The sequence below is a fragment of the Nothobranchius furzeri genome, chromosome 14 (assembly GCF_043380555.1).
Source record: "Nothobranchius furzeri strain GRZ-AD chromosome 14, NfurGRZ-RIMD1, whole genome shotgun sequence".
NCBI classification, from domain to species: domain Eukaryota; kingdom Metazoa; phylum Chordata; class Actinopteri; order Cyprinodontiformes; family Nothobranchiidae; genus Nothobranchius; species Nothobranchius furzeri.
In genome coordinates this window covers 12,588,884-12,603,005 of record NC_091754.1, presented here as the reverse complement: position 1 = coordinate 12,603,005, position 14,122 = coordinate 12,588,884, and the positions used below count along the sequence as shown (strand labels likewise).

General features: G+C 40.7%; 1 protein-coding gene across 22 annotated transcripts in view; it reads right to left on the bottom strand.

Annotated features, from left to right (window-relative positions):
• Positions 1-14,122, bottom strand: part of stxbp5l (syntaxin binding protein 5L) — a 210,037-nt gene that overhangs the window by 7,334 nt on the left and 188,581 nt on the right. For 16 of the 22 annotated variants that reach the window (XM_015966780.3, XM_015966784.3, XM_015966781.3 and 13 more), the window contains 3 exons: positions 7,757-7,855; positions 5,549-5,788; positions 889-1,252 (listed from right to left, as the gene is read on the bottom strand). In XM_015966780.3, the coding sequence (XP_015822266.1) occupies positions 889-1,252; positions 5,549-5,788; positions 7,757-7,855 (703 nt within the window). The remainder of the gene's footprint in view (positions 1-888; positions 1,253-5,548; positions 5,789-7,756; positions 7,856-14,122) is intronic. The other 6 variants (XM_015966783.3, XM_070543930.1, XM_015966789.3 and 3 more) reach the window with 1 other exon arrangement.

Here is a 14,122-nt window from a genome sequence, read left to right as displayed (position 1 = left end):
AGGACTTTCAAATCCTTGAGTTTCACCATTTCTTTTCTATCAAAAGTATTGGACAAAAAGCTGATTTTCACCTTCACTTTTTAATAGTACTGTTTTTTCAAACAGAGTTCATTAGCCTTATTTTCATTTAACGTGGTAAATACAGTATTGGATGCATGGAAGGTGATTTTGTCTGGGAACCATCTGGTGTTATTAACCGGCCCCTGCCGCAAGGAAAGTCAACCTTGTAAGTCTGCAGTTCTGTTATCACAACAAGCTCCCTATTGAAGTCCAGATGGAGTGTTTCTCTGAACCTGGGACAGTTTGCTGTCTGTGAAGGAGTGGGTGTGGTCATCCTTTTAGTGTGTGTGTGTTATGCCATATGTCATCTGTGAATAAAACCTTTTGATGGGTTTCGGCTCGTTGAGAGACTAAACCGACCTCCCTTGACTGGAATGTTACTTTCTTCTCTCCGGTTTTGCAAAATCTGATTATTGATTATTTGTGTTTATTGGTAAATGGTATTAATAACAATAATATCTCTAACCCCCTTGTGTGTTGTGGACTTTCTTTGAGGTACGCCTGGATTGAATAAATAAAAATACCCAACAAAAAGCTAATGCAGGAGGTAGCTACAGGAGAATATTTTCATGTTGAGTCTGAATGAAAACCTCAGTGTGTCCGATAATAATCAGATATATAAAAAAAAAATTCTGTGAAGTTTATCTTTGAGAGTAGATTAGAATATCTGAAGCCTTGTTAAAGTTTGCTTTGCATCATTTCATCTCAGTGACAGTATTCTCAGCAGTAATAAATAATCAGCCACAAAAATAGCACTTTGTTTTTGTTTCACTGGAAAATGACAAAAAACCCATCCACATGCAGAGCTGTGATGAGTTCTGATTGTACCTGAGAGTCATGACATGTCCGTTGGCACAGAAGCAGGCCAGGCACACGCTGTTGCACACAGATACCACGTCAGCTCGCAGCACAAAGGACGACTCTGTGATGTTGTGGACAAAGAGGCAAGCCTGCGAGGGCATCAAGAAGACTTTGGCCTGTCTCTCAGAGCACACAACAGCCAAATGTCCGTCTCCATTGGCATCCTGGGAGGATGATGGTGAAAAGTGGACCAGCTTGCGCCTCCGCGGTCGGTCCGGGTCCTCAGGGGCATTTAAGTCCCGCCAAACCTCGTATGGACTCTGAATGAGAGCTCCCATGCAATCCAGGAAAGCAAAGCGTAATATAGAGCCCTTCAGCATTTGGACAGCTCCTAGGAGAATTTGGGGAGAGTCAAGTGAATAGAAGAAAAATCATTTATGTAGTCAAAAGTCAAAAGTTTTAAAGCTAGAAAACAATTAAATCTAACACAGCTTTGGCTGCTAAACTACTGTATAATCAGTAGAAAGATTGTTTTGGCTAACTGATTTAAGAATCTAGGGAATTGTGTGTGATCTCAACTTAAACAAAATTATGAATAATGCAAGATGAGAGATGCATTTTGTGTTAAAATCTAAGAAACCTGCATCTCATCTACTATGGTCAGTAAAATAAATTCATAACTATTGAACATGCTTGCATTAAATTAAAGTTTAAAAGGACATGAAAAATGCTCCTTTTCTTTTGGTAAAACATTGCTTGGAACTGAATCTTTTACTTCCAATAATAAGCTCACGTACTTTAAGTCTCAGGAGAGCAAGTGTTCCTGTAGAGAGCCTGGAGTTTTTGGGACTATTGATGTTTTATTTCTACTTCAAAATACACATTATGGCTTTTGGATTAGGCGTGCTTGACTGGCTTCATTATTTTCTACTTATTAATGAGGCAATAAAAGTCTTTTGAGCACCTAAGCAGAAGAAATTATTTATGTAAAAACATGAGCATCAAACTCCTATTAAAATTTCTTTTGATCTAATTAAAACAAACGAAGTTTGGATGCATTCATGCAGAGTTAGTGGTAGGGATATTGGATTCTCAGGAAATTATTAGCACTTCTTTAAAGTTATTGGCCAGAAGTGAAATTCCTTTGAATGGCATGTGTAAACAGTATTAAAACCTCAGGTGAAAAAAGATTTTCATGGATAATCAGAAGTTTTTGACTGGCACGGCTAAAACTGAAACTAGCTTCCGGTCTAAACCCTGAGCAGCTGTGATGTTTCACGAGGAGGTCTGCTCACAAAGATATAGTAAACAGCCTCCGACTCCGAGGTTTTGGCGTTAGCGTTGGAGCAGAGAACAATGTGTCGTCAGTCAGATGTAGCTTCTGAAGCCTCTAAGTCAGTCAGATTTGTTTTTTTCTCACGGCAATGAGAATGGATACTGGATTAACGGAGAAGTTCGACTCCACTAGCTGACTCTGACTATCACTACCGGAGGTGCAGACATGCTTTTGACCATTTGACTCAGAATTGACCCAATTTGGACACCGGGGAGGATTCTGTTCATCTTCAGAACCAAAATCGGTACAGTTTGTTGACTTTAATTCAATATTTAATTTCTGTGCTCCACTGGGAGCTCTCAGCTGACGAGTTCTCAGCTGATTATAGGTCTAAGCTCCATCATCTGTCCCAACATGATTCAACAATACACAGATAAATAAAATAATGTGCTGCCAGTTTTATTGAAATAATTCTGGAAAAGATTTAATCGATGGGTTAGAAGAATAAATCTTTCTGGTGCTGTAGTTTGGCTCGTTGCTTGCACTAATTCAGGATGGCGCTGAGGTTCTACCTGTCCCAGGGGGATCTACTGTTGAAATGTGATGATCATCTTTTAGATTATATCTGTGTGTGTGTGTGTGTGTGTGTGTGTGTGTGTGTGTGTGTGTGTGTGTTGTAGCTTTTCCAAATGAATAGCTTTTTTCCCTTACTGGAGCTAATACGGTTAGCAGTGTTGCTGCAGTTATGCTAACGGGACTCGTCTAGAGTGCAGTTCTAGATGGATTTATAGCAGGTGCGGCGTTAGGCCCGGCTACTTGGGCTGAAGCCCCGGATGTTTCATGAAAAGCCCCGGATCTAAATCGTGGATGTAACATGCAGTACCAAAGTCCAACAGAGAGGGAGCAGCTGGCAGTAGTTTGTATACAGCCTGCCTGAGCCTCCACCACTGAAGAAGAAGCCCTTCAGCAGCCGGCTTCTTCTACACTCTCTGCCTGGAACGCATGAGTGAAGATGGGACATAAGGACGTTTTTAGACCAAAAGTACGGCGACAGAACCCCAGCTTTCATGAGACTGGTGTTGACTGCTGCTGGTTTGCCTAAAGTTAGCTTACTATCAGGTAAAGTTGTTGGAGAAAGAAAGGGAATATTTACTATCATCTCACTCTAAACACTAACAGGAACAATACTCTGCCCTGAATATGCTTAATATGTAGCTTCAGATAAAAAATGATGTGGTACAAGACAAATATATATGATGTTGACTAGTGCGTGTCATGTGTGTGCGTGCATATGCGCACGCGCGTGTGCGCGCGCGTGTTAAGCCCCGGATCTTCTTCAGTCCTAAATCCGCCCCTGATTTATAGATGTAGGTTATTATTTTACATCAGACCTATGTTATTTAAAAATGTGTGTAGGACACGGACATGTGACTCAGACCTTTGCTGCAGCTGTAAACGCAATTTTATGTAATAATTAGGAGCACGAAAGTAAACAAAATACAGTTATTCTCATTACTAGCAACAACAGCTAGCTTGTTTTACGTGCTGGAGTGATGCATGCAAAACACAGCTCTTCACTGTCTGGAGGAGAGGATTTAGATTTTCTGTAACGATTTATGAAAAAATTACTTGAGTGAAAAATTCAATCCAGTTCATATTTATATAGATAACATGTAGTTATACTGAATTTCTACAATTTTAATGAAGAGCCTGGCCAATAGCTTTAAGAGTTCAAACACAACAATTCTTCTGAAACAAACATAACATTTGTGGTTTAGGGTGGGGAATACTGGAGGACTTATCCTGCTAAAACAAGCAAAAAACATTTCCACAAAGTAAAATGGAAAATAAATGTTTGGAAATAAAAATTTAAGAAACGCCATTTATTTCAACATTATTTTTGTATTTCCTCATATTTTATTTATATATTTTATTTTATTTCAATATTATGTTCATTTATTACCAGTTACATTCCTACTTTTATTTGTTTGCTTGTTTTGACAGGATGGATTTCTTTAGTGAAAACTTTTCATCATAATGAAATCATAGGTTAATATAAAAATGAGTGCAAAATTTAAAAAATATAATTTAAATCCTCTAAGCATTTTAAAATAATTTAGTTTGCAAAAATATAAACAATGTATTGTATTTTTTTTGTACAAAAATTATTTCTAAGTGAACCTGCTTTTTTTTTTTAATAAAACACTTTTATTTTTAAATGACCAAAAATGACTCCAAACGTAATCACACTGGTGGCCATTTGTTCACCTAGGGACTAACCAAGGCTAATTTTTATTTACCAAAATCAGTAAAATTGACGTGATCTTTGACCTTACTGCAGCATTATGTTCCCGCTCAAACATGAGAACACAACTCAACACAAAGCTTTTGATGCTAGACGATCGATCTGTTCAAAAATAGTTAATTATCTGAAATAGAACAAATTTTGTCAATTCCCAAATCTATCTCACATAAGCACACAAAGGCAATGTAACAATACTTTCATCAGGCCAATAATACAGCTTTCATACCATTTCAAAAATATTTACCTATAAAAATAGCATTTCTATACATGATCAGTTTAAAAGCATTTTAAACTGTTTTTGGAAGGCTCAGTTTCCCTGGAGTTGTCACGAATGTAAACTAGATCTATTAAACCTAAATAGTTTTTTTGAGCAGGCTGGAAGCATGTTTATTTCTGCTGTGAAATGGCCATTTGCTCCCTTCTGCTGCCAGACCCTAGCAGATGAGAGTGGAACTGCAATTTTTGCCACTTCCTTTTTGGCCTCATGTTTGCTGCAGAATTATGGGGGCATGACATGCACACAAGCTGCTTGAGACTGAAAACAAGCTGGAAAAACTATGAACAAAATAAAATGCAAATAAAAACAAGTTATGCCTGTGAATTTATTAGAGTTTTATTATTATAGTCTACTTTATCTGAAAAATTTAAACATTCACCCTGTAAAACAGCCTATTTGGAGAAGGGACATTATGATTTGTAGTCATTTTCAACAGTTCTTTATAATACTTAGGAACAAAGGAGGAAGAGATTACACATATAGTCCCACCAAGATGTTTATTCACCAACACCCACTGGTTGAAGCCAAAGATTACCCCCCCCAAACTCCGTCCATGGTGGGAAATATTCATGAATAGAATTGTGACCACACCTAAAATGTATTGTGTTGTCATCAAGTGATTTCAACCTAAACGTACCATTTATACTAAAATATCGGTGATTCATTAAATCTTCCTGCATTTATTCTGAGTATAACCTCTCAAAAAAGGTATCACCAAAACGACTTCAATCTAAAAAGCGAGGAGAGTTGACAAGGATCCAAAACTAAATGAAAACTAATTTAATTCACATGAAACATTGCAGTGAAGCCCAGTCAAGGTGATGCTTACCACTAGGCCCAACAGTGACTGCCTCCTCCATCCTTTCCTCGTGGTCGGTGGGGATGGACAGTGGGATGAGCAGGACCATGCCTAAACTAGTGCCCACCCACAGACACGGTGTCGGCAGGACATCGCTTTTGCGTCCGTACGACTCTCCAAACTGTAGAGTTGTGATGGCCTCCTTGGTGTCCCGGTCAATGCTCGACACGCTGGAGCTGCGCGAGCGGCTGAAGGAGTTTTCGCGACTCTCTGCAGCAGCAGCCAAGCACGGAGGTGTGGCGCAAGCAGAAATGATGCATGAGGAGACAGATGGAAAACAGTGTCATAGGAAAAATGGAGAAAAAGGGAAAGTTGTTAGAGTAGAGGAGTTCATGACAGTGATTGGTGAAAAAATTAGTCATGTGAGAAAGAATGGAATGTGAAAGGACAAGCAGTTAAAAATAAAAAAGTAAGAACAAAGAAGTGTAGGAGAGACCTTTTAAAAATCAAACATGGTTTGCCTTAGATGTAAAACAATGCAACAAAAATGCTTCAGTATGGGCGTGTACACTGAGGAGCAAAGTATTTACAAAGAAACAGCTGGACAGAAACAGTCATTCAAACACATCAGTTTACTAAAGCAGCACTCATCTTCATTTACGACAGTTTCCATTTGACAAACACTCATGCACTGTGGCAGCTGCACATATTTCAAAGGTTTCTTTAACTCCATTTGAGTGATCCTCGTTCAGGTCCTCCGTTGTGTGCTTAAAGCCTCCGCCATGGAAACATTTCTTTATGGCTGCATTTCTGAATTATTCAAAGCCAGATGGAGAAAAGCTTGGTGTGTTGAATGCCTGCGTGGTTTTTCTGCAACATTTTAAGGCAGTTTTAGAACATATGCTGCTTTATGTTATTTTTAAACTAACCTTAGATTTGTTGAATTATTCAAAGCAAAACTGTCAATGCCTGTTAATGGTGCATGGAAGAAGATCGACATCTTGTGGTCAAACGTGGGTACTGCAGGCCATTTTTAAAGCACACAGGGTGACTTTCTCACTACAGTTAAGTGAGTTTCATAGCGGTTGCCAGTTACAGAGCAGTGCCAGAAGATTCTATATGACAAGCTAGGACGAGTACTACACAGGAAGTTGGTAAGTAGATGAATTTACTTCACTGTAATATCGAGTTGTTGGTTATTTTTGACTTTAATTATCTGCCTTGTTGTGCATTTTATTGTTGACCGTGTATTGTTTTATATTATGTTTTTACTTTTTATTCTGTACAGCACTTTGGTCGGCTGCCATGCCGTTTTTAATTGTGCTTTATAAATAAAGATGGTATGGTATGGTATGGTATTTAAAAAAAAGGCAGCTTGAAATATATATTTCAGAGCCAACATTTTTTTTTATTCACCGTTAGCATTTTTAGCTCAACATTAGCCTCTAGCCTCCTTTTAACCGATATGAAAGTAAAACAAAAAGATACTGTTGCTTCTTAGGGGTACTAGAAATAACTTCTGGGTCGCTCCTGTTACCGGCTAACATTCTGTCCACAGCACTGCCGCTCAATGCCGGCACAGACCTGGCAACCTTGCTGACTCACATATGATTGGTTCTGGAACCAGGAAGTATGGAGCTGGGAGAGAATGTAAATGATTACGTCCCTCTTTGGCATTTTTAACAAGGAGAAAACCGACAACCCTTGTTTAAATGTAACCTTCCCTTCAACGTGATTGAGACACCAGGGCTATTCCATTCTGGGCCTCAAGGCCCGGTATCCTGCACGTTTTGGTTTTAACCCTGCTTCAACACACCCGATTTCAATTAGTAGGTGATTAACAGGCTTCAGCAGAACCCGATGAGCTGCTGCACATGTAATCCAACCAACGAATCTAGTGTGTTGGACCAGAGAAACCACCCAAGCATGCTGGATACCGGCCCTTGAGGCTCAGAATTGAATAGCCCTGCTTTAGACTGTTTTGTGATTATATCACTGTAATATTCTTACTTATCGCACTTTTGAATAAACACAATAGCTATATTAAATCAGCCTCAACTGATAAAGTGTCAAAATTGGCCACCCGTCCGGCCTGTACATCATCCAGGACCAGGACAAGGTGGGGCCAGGCATGTTTTAGATGACACAGGGCCACAGGACGGACTGACATTGTGACTGACGGACGGACAGAAGCAAACTAGTCAGCAGTGGATGCGTTTGTGGCCGAAGCTTCCTTACCTCTCTCATTCCAGCAGTAGGAGGTGGTGTGGTGCTCGTCGTGGGAGTACATAGTGACTCCATGTAACTGCTGAAGCATTGCCCTCCTGGATGCATGGCCTACTCAACCCCCCCACCACCAACAACATGAACCCCATTGAACAAAGCACAACCCGTGCGCGCACAAACACACAAGTGCAGCCATACCGAAAAACAAAACAAACGAGATGGACAGATGGACAGTTGTCCCAGAGAATGACAAAAAAGGGAAAAAAGAGAAAACAGTGACTGAGTGTGGAGGGACTCCTTCGAAAGGCAAATTAAGTGCAAACTTTAAAGAAAACGTTATGGTTATTCTTAGTGGCCACACAACGTGAACCCCCAGTCCCCTGCTTGCAAAAGTCAGGTTTGCTTTTTAGTTCTTCTAAAGAACTCAAACAACAATTATTTATGCACCAGAGAAGATTCTGAACACCAACATATTAATGCTTCTTTGAACCTGCAACTTAAAACTACTTCATGGTGTGAAACATCCAAAATGTAGTTGCACGATTGTTTTGTTTTTTTTGGTATTGTTCTGCTTTCCTCACAGTCGTACAATGCTGCAGGCATCCACCATCATGCAACAACCTTCTGTCTTGAGTCTGGGTGACAGCCACTTGGTTTTGCCATGTGGTGCCGGGGTGTGTTTACGCTGTGTGACAGAGCCTGTGGGGTGCTGGCTAATGAAAGTCAGGCGCAGTGATGTTCTGACAGGACACAGGAACCCTAGGGGCCCCTGACAGGGAGGCAGAGGTAGGCGGTGCGGTATCGAGGAGGTGATAAGGCAAGGAAAACACTGTTAGGTGGTGACAGACAACATACCCGTGCAAAAACATTTTAGAGAGACGAGGACCCACAACTGGAGATGGTGCCCGTGTTTTGTTGGTTTCTGCATATACGTGCGCTGTTGTGTAGGTGATGAGTCCAATGTTTACCGTACATCATGTCTGGTTTCCCTTGTCATTTGCCTCCTCTGTCTTCCTCCCTGGCACGCAGGCCTCATTAACATCAGAGTCATTTCTTGCACTGCTTTCTGACCTTTAATTATTTCAGTTATCCTGCTGGCTCTTCGCCGTGGTAACCCTGAGCGATTGATACACAGCAGAGCCAAAAGAAGACAAAAGCCACAGAATGTGCACAGGTCTGCTGGGGAAAAGGGATCATTCAACGCCTAATCAGCAGAATCGATCACTGGGGATTTTAAGTAGAAATGGCAAAACCCAGAGAGAAGGTTTAAGTGGGATCCACCATTCTGATGCAGGCAGGTGGATTAATTCAACGTGGCTTTTCTAATCATCTTTTCTGAAGATTTTGACCAGATTCTTCCAGAAGTCCATCACTGGTGTGACGGATATTTTTAGAAGCTGTAAAAGCCTCGAATGAACTGTGAATCAGAGTGATTTACACTGTTTGCATCATCCTGGCTGATAGTGCACCTGTCGCCCAGGCGGTGGCTTTAATAAAACATTTAGCTCCTGCTAATGAAGAAGAGCTCCCCTCTTGGTTCCAGGTCACTGTTGTATAATGAGGTTGATGAAGAAAGCAGCGTAACTCTAATTACTGAGTTGATGCAAAAGGTTCGGCTTTGACTTAAACACCAGTACGCTCCGCGCGGCACACTTGGCTTTTATTTTAAGTTAACAGTTCACACCAGCTCAGCTGTGAAAACCCACTGAAATCTTGTACTGAGCTAACAAATGAAAGCTTTAAACGCAGCACTGATGTGAGCAGCGTGTGATTTGGGAATGTGACTTTATTTCCAACCGGCAACATTTGCTGTCACTTTGTGTCTGATGGTCATGCAGGGTGACTACAGTGGCTTTAACCTTTCAGGGACCGTCACAAAGCCGAGTGTCCTGTGGAGAGATTTGCCTTCCGTGACTTGACCGGGACATTTTTGTAGATCTGAGTGAGCTCAGACTATAAAAAGAAGTAAATAAAAGTCCACGAGAGGATCACAAGTGAGGGACCCATAAAGAGGTTATCTGGGAAAGGTTTGAGATAATCACAAGGACTTTTTCTTCTTGCGCGTACATTTAGTCCTGACTGATGTACAGCAGCACAGTAGATTAGATTTACATTTTAAATGAGAGCACTGGAGTGTGCAACGGATTCTCTATCTCCAGGGTCAATCAACCTCGAGTCAGTTTTGAGTTTAACCAGCTTAAATCTTTGTCACAACCTCTGTGAAAAGTGTCTATCATTATTATTTTTAAGGCCTAGTCCACACGTAGCCGGGTTTTTAAAAAAAAAACGAATATCCGCCCCTCCAAAAACTTGCATCCACACCACCTCATTTAAAAAGAAACTCTGTCCACACGTACCCGGATAAATACGTTGTTAAGGACATGCCAGACCTGTAGGCGGCAGTACTTCCCCCGTTCTTAACCTCGTCCTTCGTCTGTGGTCTTCCGCAAGGAGCAGTAATTCCGCTTGCAAAAACAAACAAGCAAAAAACGCTTGGACAATTGATAAAGCAAGCGCAGCTCTGAAGGCATCCATGCTGTCGGCTAGTGTAAACACAGGTCGCACACGTGATGTCAGCATTTTTTTGTCGCGGAAAGTGACGTTGTAGACCTTAAAACTCCGGTTTTGTCTGTCCACACGCAGACACCCAAAACGGAGAAAACGCAGATCTTCACTTTGGCCGGAGTTTTTAAAAAGATCCGTTTTCGTGTGAAAAAACTCCGTTTTCATGTGGATGACAGGCCAAAACGTAGAAAAATATCTACGTTTTGGCAGATCCTCGGCTACGTGTGGACAGGGCCTAAAACACTCTTTAGAGAATCGGACAACCTCATCAATCTCTCTCTGCTTTGAAGTTTATAAGAATGTTATACAAGCAACAACACTGTTCACCACGAGAAGGCCATGTCAGAAACCATGAAGGTATACAAATCTGGACCAGCCATAGCAGTAGAAAAAAGATTTTGTGCTACAGGTCAATCTCGCCACACTATTGGTCTGAACACTTTTATAACTAGCCAATCATAGCGTTTTTTCAGTAGTTTGTGGTCTTATGTGTACATATTTAGGATGGGTTGCCAGATTAACATCAAGAAGTTTACTTTAAAAATGTTCTGGTTGAATTGTTTAACAGGAAATACCGAACAAAGGGGAAGAAATCATCTGTCTTATAATTAAGTGGTCATACAGTCCTAGTAAAGGCAATTTTTCTGATTTCTGTTTCTCAAAATTACAGTGACAAGGTCATTTTAACTCCTAACCTCACGTTTGTTATCTGCTTTGTTGAATTTCTTTTAGACCCCCTTTGGCTTGAAGATATAAATCTACTCAGTAAATGCAAACTTTAATACATTTTGCACTATTTATGACACTGATCAGACATTTTCTAAGGCTCCTTTATCGTGTTTACCATATAATTATAGTATTCTTTTTTGCAGATGTGCACACTCATGTATACACATATTTGCACGCTCACACACCAGTGCTTTTAAAACAATTACACAAAAAGCATAAACACACAGACATTTTCACATCGATCATGGAAATGGAACGCCTCTTTTGAGTCAGTAGAAGTCAAGATCAGAGTGTGATCAAAAAAGCGTCGCAACTAAAGCTGAAATTAAACTGTGAATGAGACCGTTCCAAGCTAGGTGCTTAGAAACCAAATAAAATGAGGCTCTTTGGGATTTGTGAAAGAAAAGTGAAAAGTGTGGCCACACTATGAACCTAAAGTGTTTTACTAACTTCTAAAAGAAAAAGAAAAACACCCCCAGCATTTGAAAAAAGGCAGTCAACGTACGTTTGCCAACCTATAACTTCATGGGGAAAAACATCATCAGATCATCTGCAAACTAATAAACAACGTTACAGATTTAAGAAACTTCTAAACAAAATGAATAATTTCAGAATAGAATTAAACAGAGATTCTTACAAAAGTCTTGGATCATTTAGATTACGCCATTCTTTAGGCCTGGGACATGGTTGACAGAAGCAACAGAGTACATGAACACAATGCAAGAGCTGTTTCTTGCATTTGAACGTAGCAGAGCTTACAGCCAAATTGTTGTAAGATAATGCTAATGCAAGCAGCAAAGACGCAAATGTGGTAAATAAACTGCTTCAAAAGCTGCCGTGTAAGCCTTGTCACACTGTTAAACTTGTATGAAGTGTCCAATCAGAAAATCCTGTTTTGTTAATGTTTAGAGGCTAAACCAGGGCTAGAACTGCAACAAATTTTGAAATGTTGCTAACTAAAGTATTTTCAAAAACAAATTATCTGTCTATTAAAGATGCCCTAGAGAGGGATTTATTACATTTGGAAACTGTTCTTCGAGTCTCTCTGAGGCCCTGTCCACACGTAGCCGGGGATCTGCCAAAACGTAGATATTGTTCTACGTTTTAGTCTGTCATCCACACGAAAACGGAGTTTTTTTCACACGAAAACGGATCTTTTTAAAAACTCCGGCCAAAGTGAAGATCTGCGTTCTCCGTTTTGGGTGTCTGCGTGTGGACAGACAAAACCGGAGTTTTAAGGTCTGCAACGTCACTTTCCGCGACAAAAAAATGCTGACATCACGTGTGCGACCTGTGTTTACACTAGCCCCCAGCATGGATGCCCTCAGAGCGGCGCTCGCTTTATCAATTGCCCAAGCGCTTTCTGCTTGTTTGTTTTTGCAAGCGGAATTACTGCTCCTTGCGGAAGACCACAGACGAAGGACGAGGTTAAGAACGGGGGAAGTACTACCGCCTACAGGCCTACAGGGGTAGGTGTGGACAGAGTTTTTTTAAACAAGGTGGTGTGGATGCAAGTTTTTGGAGGGGCGGATATTCGTTTAAAAAAAACGGCTACGTGTGGACTAGGCCTGAGTTGAGCTGACGCATGTTAAAACTGCACTGAAGCTAGCCAAAACAAGCCTAATGCTTTTATGTAGTTAATTTCACAGTAAAATGGTAATAGTTTGCTGCACGATTGGCTGAACTAACAGACAAGGGTGTAAATTCATTTTAGCTTTATATCAAATAATTCTGACGTAGACCAAAGAGGCGCAGTAGTCAGTTGGACTAGCAGCTCCTAAAGTGTTTTTGGATTTGCACCAAATGTGTTTTTGTTTAACCCCAACGCCCCCCCCCCCCCCCCCCCCCCCCAATTGGGGGCCTCTACAGTTTCATATCCCACACATCTACAACTGTCCACATTCTCCAAACACAACTAAAACTAGAATCAAACAGCCCAGATGGGAAACAAGGCCATTTTAATTTGTAAAAAATTAAGATACAATGACGTTTGAACTTTATTTTAGAAGAGAATCTGACCTTCTCTGGTGTCTGCTGGGAAAAAAACCTTTGAACAAGTTTAGTTGCGGACCCCTGGAATAAATAAAACAATTGACTAAATTCCCTAAATGCAATTTGAACTCACAACCTGTCAGCACTTTCACACAGAGCAGCTCTTCTAAAATAAAGTTAAAGTATTATTTTATCTTAATGTATAAAAAACCAAATATTGCTTTGTTTACAATCTAAACTGCTTTGATTATGGCTGTAGCTGTGCTCGGGGAATGCAAACAACCACTGACACTTGGGACATGAAACTGCAAAGGCCCCCAGTTGGGAGGCGCCATGACACAAAGAAAAAAGACCTAGGGCCTAAAGTGTTAAGATTAATGTTGATATACTTCATGAAGATGACGGACCAACTGTGAATGACTTGAAATGATTAATATCCGTTTTCATCACTTATTTACTATTGATAATCCTTCATTTCAGTATGGATGACGTGTATTACCATCCACTATAGTAATAGATACTAATGATATTCCAACGTAGGATTACGTGTGTGAAAATTATGTGACTTATTTAGCATGATGAGCTTCATTGTTGTGAGACATCTATGTGCCCCCACTCTGCTGAGAGGAGTAGCTGTACCCGTTGACCCAGCCAGCATCAGAAACCAGACTTTGTCGGGCGTTCACTTTTTAATCAGCTCCAGTGTAAAGTGAAACACTATTTATCACAGATTGTTTTCAATCCAGCGGAGTCAATTCTGAAAAAGTTGGCAACTTGTTTACATCGGTGAACAGCAGCAGCCAACGTTCATAAGCTAGCTAACACCTAATGTTTGTAAACATCACTCTCAGTGAACCCCACCGAGGTGTGCTAATCCTTCCCACAAGTGAACTGGGCTTGAAGTAGTAGAAGCCAGGCTAAACAGTAAAAAAGAAAAAAAAAAAACCTCAGTCACCACTTTTATCTGTTCAATAGTCCTGTTGCCTTATGGGCCATTCCCATCTGTACCGGGTCGGCCCGGGCCGGGTAGCCCCAGTCGGCCCCAGCCTGGCCCGGTTGATTTCACACATCCTTGCCTTAAGCCCACGTGGG